General features: G+C 36.9%; 1 protein-coding gene across 11 annotated transcripts in view; it reads left to right on the forward strand.

Moving 5' to 3' along the window:
- The window catches only part of DCUN1D2 (defective in cullin neddylation 1 domain containing 2), a 28,907-nt gene that overhangs the window by 481 nt on the left and 7,737 nt on the right, over nt 1-20,689 (forward strand). For 2 of the 11 annotated variants that reach the window (XR_012778836.1, XR_012778837.1), the window contains exons 1-6: nt 370-746; nt 2,324-2,540; nt 5,686-5,854; nt 9,251-9,381; nt 15,772-15,947; nt 17,228-17,308. Coding sequence is in view for 7 of the 11 variants with exons in the window: in XM_075525576.1 (XP_075381691.1) it covers nt 738-746; nt 2,324-2,540; nt 5,686-5,854; nt 9,251-9,381; nt 15,621-15,724 (630 nt within the window). In the remaining 4 variants the exon portion in view is untranslated. The other 9 variants (XR_012778838.1, XR_012778835.1, XM_075525576.1 and 6 more) reach the window with 9 other exon arrangements.

Below are 20,689 nucleotides of genomic sequence, written 5' to 3' on the forward strand. Positions count from 1 at the left end.
GCCGGGCGGGGCGGGCGGCGCCGCGGGTATTTCGAGCGCCGGCAGCCGGCGCGGCGCGTACCTTTCCCTTTTTTGGGCTTCGGGCTCGCGGGGCAGGTTGCCGGAGCCCTGTGTCCGTCGCTCCCGCCGCCCCGCCTTCCGGCACCGGGCGGGTCCCTCCCCCCGGCTTCCCCCGGCTTCCCCCGGCTTCCCCCCACGTCCTCTCCGCCTCGGGACGCGGCAGGTGCAGCGGCGGCAGCCGGCCGGGCCGGGCCGGGCCGCGCAGCCGGGGGCGGTGGGAAAGGTGCGGTACAAATTCCCTTCCCGGGGCGGGGGGTGAGGGAAGGGTGCGCGGGGGAGCGAGGAGGCGGCCAGGGCCGGCTCTGCTGGCGCGGGAGCGGTCGGAGCTGTCCGCGTTTGCAACTTCAGCGCTTCCTTGGGATTTGCGGCAGGGTGTACTTACCGTTTGGAGAGGGCTTCTGAAACGTGACTTAATCGTGTCTCGATGCGAAGTACACCTCCTTGTTTGGGTGTCATTAGTGAGAAGTCACGCTAGCAACACGACTTCCAGGCCTTCCCCCCTGCCCCGTAGAGAGTGTGGCGGTACCACTGTCTGCTGCGCAGGGCATTAAACACAAGTGAACAGTAGAAACTACGCTACGTGGCAGAGTAGTAGGTTGGATAGTCGAATGCGTTTCTTATCTCTGATGTCTTCAAATAACTCGGTGTTTCATTCTGAACCTAGGAAATATCCCTAAATGCCTGGCGTAAGTAGACTTATAAGAGGACATGGGTGTTACTTTGGAATTGTTGTCGGAGACCTCTGTTTTGAAGTGATCATCACTAAGTTGGTTGCTGAAAAGAAGTTTATGTAACTGAGGAAGATCTTAGTGCAGAGAGACCCTCATAGTTAGACTTTAATGAAAATGGGGGGGGGGGGGGGCGAGCTTACACAGAGCTTGCAGTCAAAGGATTATTGAGTATTTTCTTAACAAAACACATTGTAATTATTTTTGCAGCTCTTTTCCCACTTTACGTGTTTCTTCTTGTATAAAAAGAAACTTCACATGTTTCTTCTGTTATAAAATTGAAAAATCTTGTAGGAAAGACCAAAGTCCTTACCTTGTTTACATGATGTGTTTCTTGTCTCAGGACCGTCTGTAGTCAAGATGTCACCATCCATATGCGTACAAGAGATAACAAGTAAACTGAAAGATGGTCCTATGTTTACTGCTTACTGAATCAGGATTCAGTTTTTCCCCCTGATATTTGAGACCAGTCAATTTTCTATTATGCCTGATGATTTAAGCAGTAGTGAGGAACTTAAGACAAATTTCTCAGCTTAATTGTTGGCCCAGAATTTGTGTTAAGTATGGTTTAACAAAATCGGGAAGTATCAGAATATAATAAAAAACAGAGTTTGATTTAAGCAATCTCCTCCTCCTTCCAACTGCATGTAAAGAATAATGTTGAGCTGTGTTAATAGCAAATTTGCTCCCTATACAATCCCTGTTCCCACCTCTTGGTGGGAACTAGAGGAAACCTTGGAAAACCAGAAGTTTAGAGATGTTGTGTAGATATGGTTGCTGCAATTAGCTGCCATTAAGAGAAACATCTTACTGGTTCCTGTATACCACTATAATAGGCACTTTTGTTGTTTAACATATTCATAGTATAAACATCTTTTTAGAGTTAATTAAAGTTTTAGATCACATTTACAGCAACTTTATAGTCTCATTGTAACATTCAGCAACTCTCTGACATGTCTGCTTTACCTATTTTCTTTTTGTCTTATGCCTTCTCTTTGCAATGGTTTCTAATGTAAAAATGTGAGAAAGGCTTCTGCCTTAAAATTATTAAACTTTGCATTTGTTCATTGCTGCTAGGAAAATATTAGGAAAACTGTTGAGCAGTTTTTCTCTGTGTATGAAGGACTTATACAGGATCTGAGAATCTGAGTTGTGCCTTTATAATTTCTTGTTTGTATAACCACTAGGCATATTTTCAGAAGATAACTGTATTGTTATATGATGAAACTTGTGTTTACTGCTGTTACAGGACAGAAAAACGTGTGCATATGTAAGCAATAGAAATACAAATTTATTACTGCCAGAATGTGTGCTGCTAAAAATGTATATATAGATGCTGTCATTTCAATTTTCAGAAGAAAATGCTGTCTTTTTAACTGCAGAAGAACAAGGCTTTGTCTTCCTGTAATTCTGAAGTGAAAGTTGTCATCAACAAGAAAACTAAAACCTTTTAAAGATAGGCGTTAGTAGTAGAATGCTGAAACAAACTTCTGGATTAGCTTCATTGGCTTTCCTGCTTCTTTTGCATCCCAAAGCATAAGCTTAAGTCGTCTCAGAAGGACAAGGTCCGCCAGTTTATGGCATTTACCCAGGCTGGTGAAAGGACTGCTATATACTGCTTAATGCAGAATGAATGGAAACTAGAAGTGGCAACAGACAACTACTTCCAGAACCCAGACTTGTACTACAAAGAATCCATGAAAAATTCAGTAGACAGGAAGAAATTGGAACAATTGTATAATCGATACAAAGGTAAGGCTGGGTTTTTTGTTGTGGGTTCCGGGTTTTTTTTCCAATTATTTTGTTTGGGTGGTGTTTCTGCTTTTCCCTCTGCCATTCTTAAGGACTTTTAAGGAAAGATTGCTAGCTTTTGCTTTTCATTCTGTGTTTGCAGTAGTGAGATAAGAATGAAAAAAAAGTTTTAAATGCTCTTAATGTTCAGTACTCAACTTCTGTAGATATTCCTGTAGAGTTTAAAGTAAATTCACAATAGGAAAGTAAACCTATCATGAGGAAATAGTGTCATCTCCACATGGTGGAAAGGAGAGTAAAGCTTATTATGCAACTCATTTGATTTCTTGCCAATGGCTGCTATTAAATATATGTGCAATGCACTTTGTGTGGCACTTTGTGTGGCACTAATACATATGATTCTTATACTAATATTTGAGAGAGTTAATTTTGTTCAAAGATAGTAGTATTTCTAGACATTAAAATCAAAAACGCTTCAGATAACATTATAGCTAGGAGTCTGACAAAACAGTCAAATAAGAAAACTAAAGAACTAGTCATGGAAGCTCCATCCTTAATTTATCCTTTATGCTGACATATTACAGCAAAAGTGATGTGCCTGTTCAGAGAGGCTTGGAGGGACAACCACAGGGAAGTGGATTAAAGGCAGAGTTGTTTCTTTTCCATTTATTTTTATTTTGCAGCATTGTTAAAAAGAACAGAAAAAATAAAAGGAAGAGATAGTCATGTAAATATAAGAATGTACATGATCCAGGTAACAGTGCTTTCTGAAACGTGGCCATCTGACACGAATGTGTGCATTGTTCGTTGCATGCTAGAGCAGAGGAGGCTGGAATTATTTTTGGCCCCTGCTGAGATCCATACATCTCACGTTTTAAAAAATGAACTCTTAACAATTACTCAACTATGATTTTATGTACTTTTCTAATTGCAGCATATGGAATGCTTTGTATACACTTTAGCCTGTTCTTATGATATTGTTTCCACCTTTTTTGTTACTCTTTACATAATGTGTTTTATTTTAGGTATAGACATTCTTCAATATTTCATTATTGTGTGGTAATGAATTGTGTAGGGACAAAGAATCAGCAATGCTATAGCATTTCCTTTGTGAAAAAAAATCTTAACTAGAGAATCACTTTTAAAATTTTTTTTACATATGTATAAATATATATATAACATGTATATAGCGTAAATATATATATAACTTATATACATATCTAAATCTTTTGCTTGCTCCTTGCATGTCGGTCTTAGAGATTGCTGGGTCAAAAATGTATACAAATTCATAAATGCTACTAAGAATATCTAAAATGAAAAAAAAAAAATCACAAATGTTATTTATTATTCATAATCCTCTAGCAGTGGCAAACTGCACCACTTGGCTTTTGTGAAAGAAAGTCTAGTCAGTTTTATGTCCATGTTTTGGTTAGCAGCACACCTTTGCACTTTTAACACTTAAGTGAAGTTGTAAACTTGAACAAAACCTTTACAAGATTTGAGAGAAAACAATAAAAGGTTTGGTTAAGCACCTTTCCTTTTTTCATGTGTAACTTAAACCTGAGTCATTGGCCTTGCAAAAACAAGGAATTCCTTTGTCCTACAGGGCCTATAGAATACTACATACATTGTGCTATATTTGAAATCTGAGACAAGAGGTCTCATTTTCTGTGCTGTCTTTGTGTTAGTTTTCTTATCTGTTTATCCAGCAACTCTATCAAAACAATTTCATTTTTGTTCCTAGTTACCTGGATGATGTGAAACATGATAAGGATGAAACAGTCCTTGTTGAAATCCATCAGAATTTTTCCACTGATTTCAACACTAGTGCACTTTTTGCCTTCAGTTCTTCAATTAGTCCCCAAATATACAAGAAATGCATTTTACGTGTCTTGGAACTAGATCTGGCGTATAGTAGAATAGATAAGTTTACTTGTTATTCCTGCTCAGAGGTCCCTGAATTATACCATGGGTGTAATTCTTTGTTTAATGGATATGGATCTTTGTTTGCTAAATTAACTTCCTCTCTGCATTTTAGCGTTTATTCCACTGTATTGGCTGGAAAAGTGGAAGAGATCTTAGCTTAACACGGACACACAAAAATTTTCTTTAGACTTGATTTTTAAACTTTTTTTCGTCAACTCACATGCTATTAAAAAACAGCATGATTGAAAATCTTACCAGTTTAAGGAGTTCATCTTAAATTTACTTGAGGGATACTTTTCTATGTAGCCCAACTTACAATACTGAAATGTCTTCCTATCAAAAGCTGGGAAAGACAGTTTTGTAAACTGTCAAGCTTTGAAAACTAAAGGTGTTATTTTGGTGGTGGTGGTAGTTTGGGGTTTTTTCCCCTCCAATTATGTAAGCTTACATGCAGGGGGTTTTGTTTGTTTGTTTGGGGGGTTTTTTGAGAGGGAATTTTGGTACAGTTACAGAATGGTTACAATGACATTTACCCTGACGTAGGTAGTTACGAAGTGTGGTTCTGACATCCAAAAAGGCAGTAAACTTAGGAAATACTATATTTCACTAGTCCTAAGTTGTATTGTTTAGCTTAAGACCCTGTTATGCTATGGCATTGTTTGAGCAATGTTTTGGTGATTTCTCTGACTTATAATTAAAAAGCAAAAATGTCTGAGTTATTTGTGGTCTTTAAACAGTTATAGTGGATTATCCCTATCAGGAAAAATTCTGTGGGCTCACTTGGCAGGTGTGTTTTTGTTGGGGGTTTTGGGGGTTTGTTTTTGTTGTTCTTTTAAAGTTTAATACATGCTAACCAATAAATATATTGTACATTTTGATGTGTTTATCAGCCTTACTGGTTTTAGATGTAGTCAGGCATCTCCTCAGTTAATTCAGGTCTTTCATAGAGCATTGTGGAGAGAATACAAAACTATTTCATTCACATGAGCTGATGAATTTGGGAAGAAGTTGCAAACCAATTTCTAGGGGAGTTTGCAGAATGCTTAATCTATTTACAGATACTCTTCAAGGTACTTCTAAAATTAACATTTAAGTTTTCAAGTGAAGAAGTTTGTGAAGCTTATGAAAAATGAAGACCTGTGTTACGCAGCGTATCAAAGCTGTGCAGATGATTGTTTGTAAATAATTACAATTCTCCTCTCTGTTTTTTGAACTGCAGACCCACAAGATGAAAATAAAATTGGCATTGATGGGATTCAACAGTTCTGTGATGATTTAAGCCTGGACCCAGCCAGTATTAGTGTTCTGGTTGTAGCATGGAAGTTCAGGGCAGCTACTCAATGTGAATTCAGTAAAAAGGAATTTGTTGATGGCATGACAGAGTTGGGGTAAGCATCCATTTCTGCATAGTTCAAAATGTAAGGCCTGAGCTCGGTTTACGTTTGAAACATTTTTAATTTAATTAAGTGTGAAGCTCCAAAACCCTGGTAAGGCTGGTGCCAAGCTTAACAGGTGCTAAACACCTGTAGTGTCCCATCTTTCTTAAATTGGTGCTTTACTGTAAAGCCTTAGCAATGACTGCATTAAGGGTGAAGCAGAATAATTCCTACCTCTACAGCAAGGAAAACAGACAGATATGCTGATCTTTTCATGTAATTGGAATCATAGAATTGTTTAGGTTGGAAAAGACCTTTAAGATCATCAAGTCCAACCATTAAGCTAGCACTGCCAAGTCCACCACTAAACCATGTCCCTAAGCACCACATCTACACGTCTTTTAAATACCTCCAGGGACAGTGTCTCAACCACTTCCCTGGGCAGCCTGTTCCAATGCTTGACAACCTTTTGGGTGAAGAAATTTTTCCTAATACCTAATCTAAACCTCTCCTGATGCAACTTGAGGCTGTTTCCTCTTGTCCTATCACTTCTTACTTAGGAGAAGAGACCAACACCCACCTCACTACAACCTCCTTTCAGGTAGTTGTAGAGAGGGATAAGGTTTCCCCTGAGTCTCCTTTTCTCCAGGCTGAGTAACCCCAGTTCCCTCAGCCGCTCATCGTAAGACTTGTGCTCCAGACCCTTCACCAGCTTCGTTGCCCTTCTTTGGACACACTCCAGCACCTCAAAGGTGCTGTCAGGTGAGACAGCACCTCACTGTCTCTCTTGTAGTGAGGGGCCCAAAACTGAACACAGTATTCGAAGTGCGACCTCGCCACTACAGGGGGACAATCTCTTCCCTGTTCCTGCTGGCCACGCTATTCCTGATACAAGCCAGGATGCTATTGGCCTTCTTGGCCACCTGGGCACACTGCTGGCTCATATTCAGCTGGCTGTTGACCAACACTCCCATGTCCTTTTCCACTCGGCAGCTTTCCAGCCACATTCATACAAACATATTCATGGTTGTGTTAAGGTTTTGAGTTGGACCGTGTGCTGTTAAAAGCTGGAAGTCACTAGAGATGTCTGAAGGGAAAAAAAAACCTTCAGTCTGTGTTGAAGCAGAAAAGAAATAGGAAAGTAGAAAAAAGAATTCAATTCTTTACCTTATCACCACCAAATGCAACTTTTTTTCTTTTTACCAGTTTTATAAACCATAGTTTTCTCTTATTGCCTTGTATACTAGATACTTCATTTGTACAGAATATCTATAAGAAATTGAAATAAAAATGAAGGTATTGATAGTAGAAAAGGTTATTTAGTCTGGCTGTGATGTAACTGATAAAAATTTTTTTCCTTCCTGGATTATGAAGCTGTTCTGGATAATAGCCTTTGAAGTTAAACCTCGTTGCCTCTGTTTAGCAATAAAGTCAAGCATTTATCACCATAAAAAAGTACTTTGCATATAACTTTTCCTTGGAAGAGATGCAGTATTTCTAATATATAGAGGTGTCGAAATGATTTTTTTTAAACAGATTGCATTAGATAAACTGTAATTCTCCAGCTATTACTTGTACATATTTTTTGTAGCTAAATAATTTCATTTGATCTTAGAATGGCAAGTTATCAATAACTTTCTACAATAGACCAACTTCTCGCAAATGTGGTGGTTGTTTTTTGAGCAGAGGTCCTAGTAGTCTGTTGTTACTGACCTCATTGGTTATTGACTTCTTTCTAAGCTTTCCTTTTTAGGTAAGGGTATGTAGAAATTATGATGAAATAACTTTTGATATCATCTGCAGTGCACTGCTTTATTTTGTCCCTTTGGGTAGAGACTGTAAGAACAATTATGATTTTCTAGCCATGGACAGCAATCAAATGCTCATGCTATTATATTAAAGGCTGCAACATTATTTGATATAACAGATTAAAAAGGTTTTGCTAAACCACCTGTGGCTTCTGGCTTGGATTTTGTTTTGTAACTTTATTGTCACATTGCTCCTATGTCCTCATGACTGTCTCTGATACAGTTCCACAGAGGTCTGTGATTTTTATCTCTTTCTGCTCAACACACATTACTGTGTTCTTGGGAGCATAATCTGATCATACCTGCTTGCCACTGATATAGTGCTTATTGAGAATTTGGAATGATTTTGTTACGTGCTGGAGGTGCAGTGTCTGTGGTTTTTAGCATTGAACAAAGGTGAAGATTTGAATGAAAATAAATTCCCTGAGGCTTACTTCATATAGCATCTTTAGGATGCATATGGAAGGTATGATATATGTCCCTGTTGTTAACTAGATCGAGTCTCCATGAAACTGAAGTTCTCAGTTGAAGACTGTTAGCAGAATTCTTTATCTTTTCTCCACCAGGTACTGCTGGAGGCCAGAAAGGTGCTTATTTTTATCTGTACCATGCACGACAGTTAAAACTACATCTGCATTTTATGGATTTTGCTGTAGCTATCCATCCTTTAATAAAATTATTCTTGAATCTTTAGAATAAATACACGCATTTAGCTACTGAGAACTTTCAAATGCAATATGTTAGTTGTGATAGCTGTCTCTTTGAAACTTATTTCCTTCTCTTTGACTTTCTAGGTACAATTCAAAATATTGGTAATATCCTATAAACCTTGAATATTCATTTGATTCCTTGGCATGAGGGAAACCCTTTTTCTTTTAAAATTGCATCTTGTCAGCTCAGGTGCTTTCACTGAAAATACTCCGGTCTTGTGTTAAGGGATGTGTTTCTGTTAGAATCTCAGTAACTTGATTCTATCTTAGCTTACCTGTGCCAGGCTGTTAAACAGTTTGTCAGCCTTCAAGCTATTGTCAAAGGCTCATTTTTTCCTAGGTTTTATCCGCAAGTGTTCTATGGTGGGGAGAGGATGACTGCAAATAACAGTTCCTTTTGTTGGAAAGTCCTCTAATGTTAAGGTTAACTGTAAATGTAGCATGCAGCTCTTCATTTAGGTAGAGCAGGGAATAAGTAATGTCTATCTAGATTAAAGCAAAACCCCACACCCTTGTGTTAAAACAGCTATAAAAGGGGAAAGGATAGCAGATTTCAGTGAGGTTTATGTGTTCTTTAAGAACAAAATAACATCTATTGTTTGAATTCATAAACTCATGAAGAGACTGAGAAAAGTTAAACCACTGAATCCTGTTTGGGTTGTGCACTTAATGGATGCCTATGTATAATGTTCCACTTAAAATCGTTTAGTAAAGACATATCAGTGTTTATATTTTTAACAATGCTATCTAGAAAGATACTCTGTTTTTATCTTAACTACTGTTTTATTTTGCTCTGAAACTAAACCTTAAAAAATAAAAAAAGAGAGAAGGAAAAAAAAAGTAAAAAGAAATCTTAAATATTTACAAATAATGTAACCTCTTTTGAACAGGTGTGACACCACAGAAAAACTAAAAGCTCTATTGCCAAGACTGGAACAAGAGCTAAAGGATGCAACAAAGTTCAAAGATTTTTATCAGTTTACTTTTAACTTTGCTAAAAACCCTGGACAAAAAGGTCTAGGTAAGTAGAAAAAAATCAAGAAAATATCTACAGGCAGTGAAGTCAATTCCAAATACTTCCAATAATACAGTTTTCTCATTGATGATTGTATAGTAAATTCATTGTTGATTTCTTTTACTGACTTCACTTTCCCATCTTCTTTCAATTAATCTCTTCTTTAATGTCCCCTTGGTATAGATAATCTAATGAGGTTTTCTGCTAGTATTGACATTCTCTCTCCTCTTGTCAAAGGAAGTTCCTGTAGTTCTTACAGACCTGTCAGAATTTTTTTTTTAAGAAGACTGAGATAGTGAGCTCCTTGTGTTTTCCATTTTGTTCAGAACAACTGAAACAAGATGTCCATATCCGTTTAAAAAGAGGGAGAAAACTCTGGGCAAAAGTTATTGTTCTTCTAAGAATTTTTAGTTTTAGCTCACAGTTTTTATGTAAAATTTAGAAAAAGAATATTATGGACTTGGTTCAAAGCTAGTGAATAGAAATAGGCATACAGTTTATAAAGTATTAAATTATTATTCTTTATAAAGTTTGAGTTTTGTCCCAATCTGTGCCTTGTATTGCTGGAGTAAAATGGATACATTATTTAAATGCCAATGTTTTATTCTCTTCAAATAAAAAATATCTATAGCTTGTGAATAGATGAAAAAAATTCCAAGATGAAATCAGACATCCTTTGAAATTTATGTCCACTTTCGAAAGACACCAGAAGGAATGAAATTGTTTTGTGTGTAGAATAGCACCGTACCATCATCACTGTTCTCTTTGTGCTGTGGGTAAGAGGAAGTGGGTTTTGGTTTTTTGGTTTGTTTTGTTTTGTTTTGTTTTGTTTTTAGCATAGCCACTTTAACTCTGTGTCTACATTACTTGGCAAGCATGTTAATAAATACTTTTTCTCAAAAAGTTGTTGGAAGAATAGTGAGATGGAAGAACAGAATATTGATCTAGACCTTCTCAACCAGAGGTGTCTGTTCCACATTCATTCTTGGGAATTATTTTGAATCTCTCTTGTCTTTCTCATTGTCTTTTTTTTTTCTTTTTTAAACTATGGGCAACTTTTAGCCAGTTTCCATTTTTCTTTATCTTTTGCAGCAATTTCATTTTTCATTACCTGTGTCACTCTTTCATGGGTCACATACCACCTTTCCAGACACAAAAATGAAATAGTATTGTAGTGGTTCTGTGAGGCTGGTTAGAATTCAAGTCCCTCAGTAGTTGTTCATTTTCTTGCCTCTCTTCATTAAAAAGCCTAGTACTTTCAGATTGTGGAAAAGGTAAGTCAGTTACAGCTGAGGTTGGAATTTATGGGATACCTAAAGAAATAATACAAATGGCTTCCTGTTTTAATTGGATCAGTTCCAACGTGAAACTCATACTTGGGAAACACGTCTCAAAAGTTTTTCACCTAAGCCTGTACAAAGAGAGGAGGAGGGAAGGCAGCCCAACCCAGAGTACGGAACTGAATGTACTGTTTGTTTGACATGAGGAGGAAAAAGGAAACTTACTTGTTTTCCATTACTTCTGTTTATTTGGTATGGAGGCCCTTTCATTTGTAAGTCTGTCTTCCCTGTTGTGCAAGAATGGTACTTTTTAGCAATAAAACACCCAAGTGCCTTCTTGCACTAAGAGTTGAAGTATTAGCGGGAGAAAGTAAGAAGTGCAAAAATTAAAGTTCAAGCTTAAAATAAACTGTAGAAATAGTTGATTGGAACTGTTGCTGATTTCAGTTTTCAGGAATTTTAATAATTCTGGTAATACTGTTTCTTAATTTCAAGTAGTGTTTTGTTCTTACATGGCAGTATTTTGGTGACATTTTTCATCAGACTTTTTCTGGTTTTGCTTAGATGATTCTAGATATTAAATATAAGCAGGTGCCACTGCTTATATCTTATTCAGTGGAGATACACCATATTTCTGTCTGGTGTGAACTTGGATCACTATAGGTCGAGTAGAAAGAGAGTGCTGAGCAAGCATTTTGACTAATATGACATTTTTGAGTGATTGAGGTCAGTGATAGCTTATCCAAATAAAAATTAACCCTATATAGGTATGGAGTTGGAATCTTTTCAGGGAATGCTGTTACATTCAGTGGAGCAGAGAGATGGTGGAAAAAAGTAAGTTTACAGGTTGGTGTTTATAACATACTGCTTCCTGCTGCGATTATTCTAAGAGTTATGTTTGTTCTCTTTCAGCAAAAAAGTGTTCAGCAAGGAAAAAAATTCAGTCAGTTATTTTACAAGAGTGTCTGTATGATCTGAGAATTCTAGTTGCTTCAGCTACATTTAATATAGGCTTAGGTGCTTTTTTATTTTACATCCTCTTCTCTGTATACACTATGTATTTTCTCCTAGAATGAGAAACTGTCCATCTTCCCTCCCTCTCCACAACTAATGTAGAGGTGTTTGGTATTTGTGTCCCAATGACTGTGTGCCCTATTGTCAAGGAGATGTGGGAATCTATCTCATCCATGTACAAATTCTGTTTCTCTCTTACTAAGTTTGGAGCCTTGGCTTAGGATGCTTTTATGAATTCAGTCCAGATTGTTGAACAGAATGTATAATTAGATTTGTTACCAAATGAGCTGGTATAAATCTCTGCCTGGCTTTGTCTAGGTCATCTTAAGGTGTTGACCTCCCCTTCTTCCCCACATGCATGTTGGATGACATGCAGTGCTACCTAAGTATAGGGCACTGCCAAGCTACTGCCCTAGCTGCTTGCCTTAAAATGTTTCTGGTGACATGCTCCCATGATAGTGCTTGCTTACTTATTCCCATACATTCACATTTGAATTATGACTTGGAGACCAAGAGGTCAGTAAGTTTATGTCAAGTAGGGATAAAAGTGAATGGTTTTAATTAATGAAGTTGAAATAGTCAAAGGAATTATTTCCTAACTTTCAATTATAAACTATTTTAATGGGATTTTTCTGGGGTGTGAAGTATCCAATGCTTCCTCTTATTTCACTCAGAGCTTAAATCACCAAGTCTGGTAGTTGTTGCACTCATTGTTTAAGGGAGTGATCTGCAGGCTAAAATAGTGTTGCTTGATTCTCAGGTACACACGTGACCTATCAATACGCCTATTTGAAAACTAAGCAAATTTGACATAGTGCCAGTGACAAATGAGAAATGCTTATTCTTAGCAGATTGTATCAAAGAAGACATAATTAAAGTGGTCCTTCTGTTGGATCCTTCAGGCTAAGTACTAACGCACCCTTTTTTTTTTTTTAACAGAAATAACTGGTGAGAATAGAGCTCACCAGAAAAATGTCTGTGATAGGCATTTTGTGGAAGAAGACTCATTTATGCAATTATTTTTCATGTTTATTATCTTAACATATTGAAACTATAAGAAATTACTGAAATACCTCTAAAATTTCCAAACAGCGATGCTTTAGTTATGAGTCATGTTCATTGCTCTGTCAGTATTTTAATGTTTCAGATTACTTTTTTTTTAAAATCTATTTCTGCTGTTTTAAGAAGTGATAAGCAGCAGTTATTACTTTATTTTTTGTACCCCATCTCCTCTGAAGAACATCAGGAAATAGTCATTCATGGGTTCCTTTTTAATATGTCAGGTGGTCTTTGAATTTAAAAGATAGAGATATAGTGTATTCCCTTGTGCCAGACAGGATCAACATCTACCAAAACCATTCCTTGCAGATGTTTTCCTAACCAAATGTTCAGTGGCATGCTAGCAATATATACGAACTTACCTTTTCAGTTTTAGTAGTTATCAGCAAGATTTGAGATCTGATTGACAGTGGTCCTCTGGCTGAAAAAGTTTGGGAGCCACTGCCTTCACATAACATAATCTTAAATTTCTGATGGCAGGTCTCATACATCCATGTCCGTGCTCGCTCAAACCTATTGTTAGATTTTTTTTTTTTTCTTTTTCTCACATATAACTTAAATCTCTGTTCCTGAATTCTTCTGTTCAATACTTACCCATCCAGAGTAAATATGCAGAATACATGTTTCATTAGAGTTAGTAACAACTTTTTACGTATTTGGCAACTATGTATGCGTCTTCCCTTAGTCTCTAGACTGAGTAAAAACTGGCTATCCTGATAAATTTTTATCTTCCAACTCTCTGATACTGGAATTGTATCTTCCAACTCTTTTCCTTTGCAATCCTATTGATGTAACTTTCTCCTGTCTTGTAGTACCCAAACAAGCTAGATATCTTCCATGCACCTTAGATATTTTGCTCCTTGCTTTACAGCCCATTATTAAGTTTGCTTATGTTTATAACACTGATGCTGTCTGCAGTTTGTGATCTATTATATTATTGGGTTTCTGCAGAACTGCAGTGCACCCATTTAATTCTGACCTTGTATTTCTGCAGTCAATTATTCCCACTAGCTCTATGACTTTGCACTTCTCTTTAATGAAATCTTTCTTATTTTCTTCCAAGTGGTTTTCCAGTTTGTCCAAATAATTTTGAATTCTAATCCTGTCCTCTACCATGCTACACTTTTTTCAGGCTTTGTATAAGTTGCAGATTTAATAAAAGTTTTCTTTGTTTTATTACCGAGTTACTTAAGTATTGGACTGTGTTAGATACAGGACTGACCCCCATGGATGAGTTACTTTCTCCCAGTTTGGCAGAGCACCACTGAGGTTCTTCTAGAACCTTCTTTGACCTCTATGAAGTCTCAAAGAGGGTAGGTAGCAGTTTGAGGTTCCTTCAGCATACTGAGATGAATTTCATCATGTCTGGCTTCACTTTGGGCACCAGTGCTTCCAGACTGAATTTCTAAAACTTGTTTCTGAGATTACTGTCAGTTTTCATTGAACCTTTTTGTCTGGAGCATAACTTGAAAAAAATCTCTGTGTATCCCAAACATTCCTCTTTTGGGAGACATTAGCAGGACGCATAGTATCTTTTATTACACCAGCTGCCATTTGTAAGGGAGGAAGTGGAAAGGCACAGAAGCCCTTCTTAGAAGTTTTTTTGGTGATAGAAGAATTTTGGTGATAACCGACACAGTTGTTTTCACGATGCAGTGGATTTTGCTCCAGGAAAGCGGTCTGGGGGGAGGTGTGTGTGTGTGTGTGTGGTCTTGTGTTTTATTTATTTTTAGAACAGCCTGTCTTCCATTGCTCTTTAATTTCTTCTTATTCTACAGTTCTCCTCAAAACCAATGCAAGAAATTCTGCCTTTATGTAATTAGATGGGAAGAATCCTCTCCAATAAACTAAGTTACATCTATTCTGTCATTCCCCAAAATATGCGCAGAGCTCAGTACACTGATACTCATTCCTAGAAATAGGGCTGCCTTTTATAGGAGTCTCTTTTCCACAGTTCATGTGGTGATACTAGGGAATTTTTATTTCTCTTTATATCTGCAGGACTTCTGTCTCTATAGTCTCATCCGACTTGAATGTTCCCATTTACTTTTATTAGCTTAATATTGTCAAGTAGTATGCTTCAGTCTGGACACATGCTGTTTATAGAAGTAAAAGTAGTACCAGTCCCCATAGGTGATAGCTCATGTAAGTAGTGAGATGCAGGAGGCAAAAGCATATTGCATAAGATCTACCATGATTTCATTATTTTCTTTAAGCAGAAAATAATGTTCTAATTAACGTTACTCAGGACCCAATTGTCAAGTGTCTTTCAAATACATCTGAATAGATTTGATTATTATCTAAGAAAAAGGTAGATGTTTATAACTGTTAAGACTATTACTTTCTAAGTGGTGGACAGAATTCAGGAAAAAAAGATAGCAAGGTTTCAACACAGCAGTGCCATCTCAATGGCTGCGTATTGGACCTGGCAGGCATAATATTTAGATATATAAAACTTCATCTGAGTGTTTTTTATATGTTTTGAGATAATCTAAAAGGTGCAGTTTATTAAGGTCTAATTTGTCAGGAGACTTTTACAAAGAATTATTATGGATAACTGTGATTCTGTCTGTTTAAATCTGCTCTCTCATGTTCTCACTACTATATTTAGTACAATAAATCTTTAAGTTTTGCATGATGCAGATTTGGAGAGGTTTATCTCACCTTCTGCTCCCAAGTTTTAGCTTTTTCTACTGCAATCTGGGTGAAATCTTACATCCTAGCTCTTGGTTGATAAGTGTGCTAAAGAATAGGATTATAGATCTTTTGTCGTGTTGTATACAGAGCAGTTCAGATTTCTGAGAACACTGTTCAAGCTCAAAACAAGGCCTTACCTTCATCTTTTTGTTTTGTTTTTTTTGTTGTTGTTTTTTGAACCTGATACTTACTAAGAGTCTCTTAATGGGTCTCCCTTTGAGCCCCAACAAGACATATTCAGGAGATTCCTCATGCTCAGGAGTTTACTACGTTTGTTTCAGCACTGTGGAGGAATCTAATGTATTCTTTCATGGTCTTCGACTTTCAACATGGAAACAAAAAGCAGATTTGGTCCTTCATCACTCCTTTGTGGTCCCTTCGCCTGCTTGCTGGCTCAAAAGGTTGTGCTTCCTTCTCTCTGCCAGTTTCCTGGGATCAAGCAAGAGATGATACATGAGGAAGGCATTCAGACTTGAATCAAATATTACCTCAAGACCAGAAGAATGACTATCTTTGCATCCGGTATGTGGACTTCAAGGAGGTTGCATCTTCTATGAGCAGATGAGTATAATGTGCTCTTTTTAATTGAAGCAACATCAGCTTTGGCTTTCATCATAGCAGTAACCCAAGATTCTTTGAAGAGACACTTAGACATTAGGGAAGGATATCTTTTTTTTTTTTTTCTTCCTTGTTTTTTGTTCCCCCCTCCCTCCCCCCCCCTTACTAGTTATCAAGATTTCCTCCACTTTCAATGAAGAATTTGATCCATTTGTAGGGTGTTTGTAGGAGTGAGTGGATGGAAGAAGTTGAGGGAGTTCAATAAATGAATTTCATGTTTACTTTGGAAGAGGTCTGTGGATACTGTATTTTAGGTGTTTCAATGGCCTTGGTCTGTGTGTATGGTCCTTGCTTTATTTTTGTTCACATTTTTCTTTCTGAAAATGCCAGCAATTTAAGAGAAGCTTAGTATAGAACTGGGTGCTCTGATAAAAAAAGGCCAATAGTAGCAGCAAAAGTGTGGCATAATTGCCAGTTCTAGTAATGCCTCGTTGATTCTTTTACTCATGTTTGGCTCTTATTTGGGAAGTGTATATCCAGTCAACTTTAAGTCATCTGTTGTAGTTTATCTGAATTGTACATGGAGAGATTTGCAGAGATGGAAGGATTTTGAAACTGGCTACAATCAGGTTCATTAGGCTGCACTCAAATTGACGTTTAGATAGCTATCTTCTTGTAAGCCTAGCTCATTCAGAAGCAGTTTATCTGCTTTTGTGCTGTTGATGCTCAAGATAATAAACATGAAAGGTTCTGCGTGGAATCAGCCTGCTTCAGCATGGCAGATGCTGAGATAGTTAATAAGCACAGTCAGACTCTACCGGATTCCTGCAGAGCTCTTCTGAAATCCACATGCTGTGCTTCACCACTCTTCCCTGTCCACCACAGGGACTTAACTCTGACACTGTGCATTGTATGTCCCCTAATGTAGAGCACTGGGAAGCTCTTTGCTTACAGTGTTGCAGGGATGAATGGATCCAACTCAGCTGGATCCTGAGTTTAACCACTTCCAGTATTTGTATCATGCCCCTTAACTGTTTTTCCCCTTCTCTCTTCCTTCTGTGGGGGAGCTCCCAATTGCAGATAAGGGCTGTTTTGCTCTAAACTTTTGGCAACTTGGTGAAGCATTTTTAGGTTGAATCCTGATGGTATCTTCTTGTTGTTTTGCTATGTGGATTTTATTTGTTTGTAGAAGAAGAAAGCATTCTGATTAGGAAAGAAACTAATTCTTGTGTCCATGTTCTTAGTAATTTGGAGACCAAAGAAGACTCTTAAAATCATTCAGAGATGAGGAAACAAGGAATCAAGTAACTCACTGAATCTTGCAAGTATGCATTTGATGTTTGTTGGTCAGGTAGTGGGATAGTGCAATTGTTGAGATAGATTGACACCAGTTTCCCCTGTTCCCACATCTGCACCAGTTTCAGAACAGTGTCCAGGAATTTTATTGAAACAAAATAATTTTGTGCAATGTAGTTTTTATTTTAGCTTTACAGAAGTATATTTGCTTATGATCACAGTGAGAAAACAAGCAGACAGACATCAAAGAATATCAACCAAATGATACTTCAGGGCAAATTATAGGACTATAAAGAAAACATCTGAAGTTCAGTCTGTTACAGAGGCTACGTATATTTTTACAAGGTGATTGAATGATAAAATAGATTTCTGTGTTTTGCACCTGTCCAGATTAATTTTTTTATGCTGTGTTGGGAACAGGAGACTATGTTGGCTACTCTGTTGTTTTCAAAGCTACAGAGTAAGTTTTGGTTAAAGCACTGGGGAGAGAAAGCCTCAAACAAAGGGGCTCTTGGCTCTGAAATTTTCATTTCCAAAACGTGTGTGTTTTGCTCTCCCCCCCCTTTATTAACTGGTCTAATAAAAGTAACTTTTTCCTCCTACAAGCTTTGTTACATTCTTTACTGACTTCTTGGTTTGTGTCTGTAGAGGGACTGGGTAAAGCTGATGCATCCTGTTATTTTGAGGGAAAAAAAAAATGCTGCCCATATAGTTTGAGAGAGTACTCTTTGAATAAAACTCATTGGTGAGCACTGACACTTATAATAAGCTGCCCAAAGTTTCTCATAGAGATGACATATAAAGTAGCAAAGCTTTACAATATTGATAAGATTAAACATCAATAAAGGAAGAAAAAGGCAATACTGGGACAATCAGTTAATCTCAAAAGATGAAATTAAAATAAATTATTTGTTTCCAAGCTCTAAAACATGGTAGACTCTACCACCATAATGTACAGAACCTAGTAAATACGCTAACTAGGGATTATGAGGGCAACAGTGGCTAATATTATAGTATTCTTATAAATAACTTAAAGATTTGAAAATGTCATTAGGATTCCAATGTAATGGCTTTAGCCTTTTTTTTCTTTTAAGTTATATCAGTAATTTAGGTGAATTAGTTTTAATATTCTGACAGCTTCAAACATGACTGCACGAACAGCTCTGTTGGTAGGGCAGTCTGAGAGCTGGAAAGCTCTATTTGGCAGAGGATGACAAGTGAGTGCTGCAGTCCCAGAGTGCTGTTTTAGCACAGCGGGTCTAAATGAACTTCACTTCATGTTCCTCATAAATCCTACTCTCCAGCCAATTCCTTGCTATCTGTTGATTTATCTTTGTTTTCTCACTTCCTTGATTACTTGTGTGCAGTGACTTCGTTGTCCTTGTCCAAAATCATAGCAAAGGGATGAGGACCTTAATTTGATTTTTTTCTTATTATTATTCATGCAAGAATCTAATAATGATTTTTTTTTTTGTTAACAAGATAAGCATTTGATCAAATCTTGAAAGTAGATACAGGCTGTCTAACTGATAACATATTTCTCCTTCTGCATTAATTGTGCTAATTTGTTATCACTTCAAGCTTTCTGTTCAATCAGTGTAGAAGAGGCTGAGGGTTTTTTAAAAACAATTTTAGAATGAGGCTTTAATGTTTCAGAATAGATCATACTACATGCAAAATGCTTTACTTCTGATTGTTTAATTCAAAAGTGTAAAGAACTCCTTTTAAAACGTACTAAAAGATATTTACTATAATAAATGTTATTTAGCAAAATAATGGTTAAAATAATTTTACTAACCTTTTCCTCCTTCTTGAACTTGTTTTACTTAGATATTGTATATATTTTTAAAATTTTTTTAGTAGTTTTAGTTTTAATAATTTTATAATGGTAATTGGTATCATTTTTAGGTGACTCAGTTCTTAAGGTTTTACTACAGAAAGCTTTATAGATGCTGTATGTAGCCACAACTAGACTAGATATCCAGAAAGCTGAATATCTAGACATTGAAGCTTTGTTTCAGTGTATGCAAAAACTTTGGACTATAAAGCCATTATATGGAAGGGGCTGCATGACATACAACACTCTCTAGATATTGACACTGAAAATATTTTGGGGTGAAAGGAAAGCTCAAACCATTGTATAATATACAGTATATAATGTGGTATTTTTATGATGTTCTTTAAACATTAACCGTTTAGCAATTTTATGTTTTGGATGTGAACATGGATGTTTGCAATGAAGTCTCTTCTAAACTGGTCCTCTCTTAGGCATTAGTTTCCAGAGATTCATGCATCTGTCTTTTCCTTTCCGTTTGTTTATAAAACTTGCATTATTAGTCTATAATGTGGGAAGCATATTTTTTGGTACAAAACCAACATATTTTTATAATTGTGTTTGATTTTATTTCATTTGTAATGATGCCTTCATATTTATACAGCATTGAAATAGGTACTCCTAAGACTGCCTAAGAAATCCATGCCTTGCAAAAGCATCTTCCTGTGGGAATGCAGAACTCCCATGGCATAAGGCCTTTTTTTTTTTTTTAAATACCTTTTAGTGCTGCACTAATTGTAGCAGATATACAAACTCCACAGCATTACTGTTTATTGATACTACTATCAGCATCCTTATGTAGAACTGGAACTCGATGTAACTAGGTCTTCCTTTTAAAGCAGAAAAATCCTCTTTTCTGTCCTCCAGTGCTAAGTTTTTTCAACCTAGGTAGGGAATTGTCTTCAAACACAAGTGTAGCCATATCCCCTGAGAATGTAGCACACCTGAAGGCCTAGTTTTCTCAAATACTTTAAGATTGCATAAACTGGCACCACTACCAAAAGTGGTAGTCCCATCTAGTCCTTTTGTTCAAATATGTCTTGTGTTAGTTCATGAGTTTGTGTGATTGCAGTGAACCTGATGAGGAAGATTTACTTTTTTTTTTTTCCTTTTTCCTTTGAGTTAATTTTAACCAAGATCAGGACTTCCCTCCGTGTGCTTAATGGGGAGAGCAGCTCCAGCATGGACCGGTTTCAGCCACTACAGAGCAACATCCTCAGCAGGATATGCTTTTGTTGTACATTATAGCAAATAATTCCTATATCTTTGTGCAGGAGAATAGATTTGTACACACATGTAATGTATCCCTCAAGTACCAAATTAATTAAGGTAGTATTTCACATGCATTGTGTTAAATACAATTTTGCAATACTCAAGTTCACCTTAACATAACACTGAATTTGACACATACCCAAATAAGCCAAGGAAGTGTGGCCTCTTCTTTCCCTTTTAACTTCTTTGTGGCACCTTTAACCATCTTTGTTTCCTTGCCTGTAGCTTCTTCCTTTTTCCAGGGAATATTTCATAAGAAATATAAAAACTCTTGTGCTATTAAAGTGTTTTTTCTTCAAAGTGA

The sequence above is a fragment of the Mycteria americana genome, chromosome 1, assembly GCF_035582795.1.
Source record: "Mycteria americana isolate JAX WOST 10 ecotype Jacksonville Zoo and Gardens chromosome 1, USCA_MyAme_1.0, whole genome shotgun sequence".
Classification (NCBI taxonomy): Eukaryota; Metazoa; Chordata; class Aves; order Ciconiiformes; family Ciconiidae; genus Mycteria; species Mycteria americana.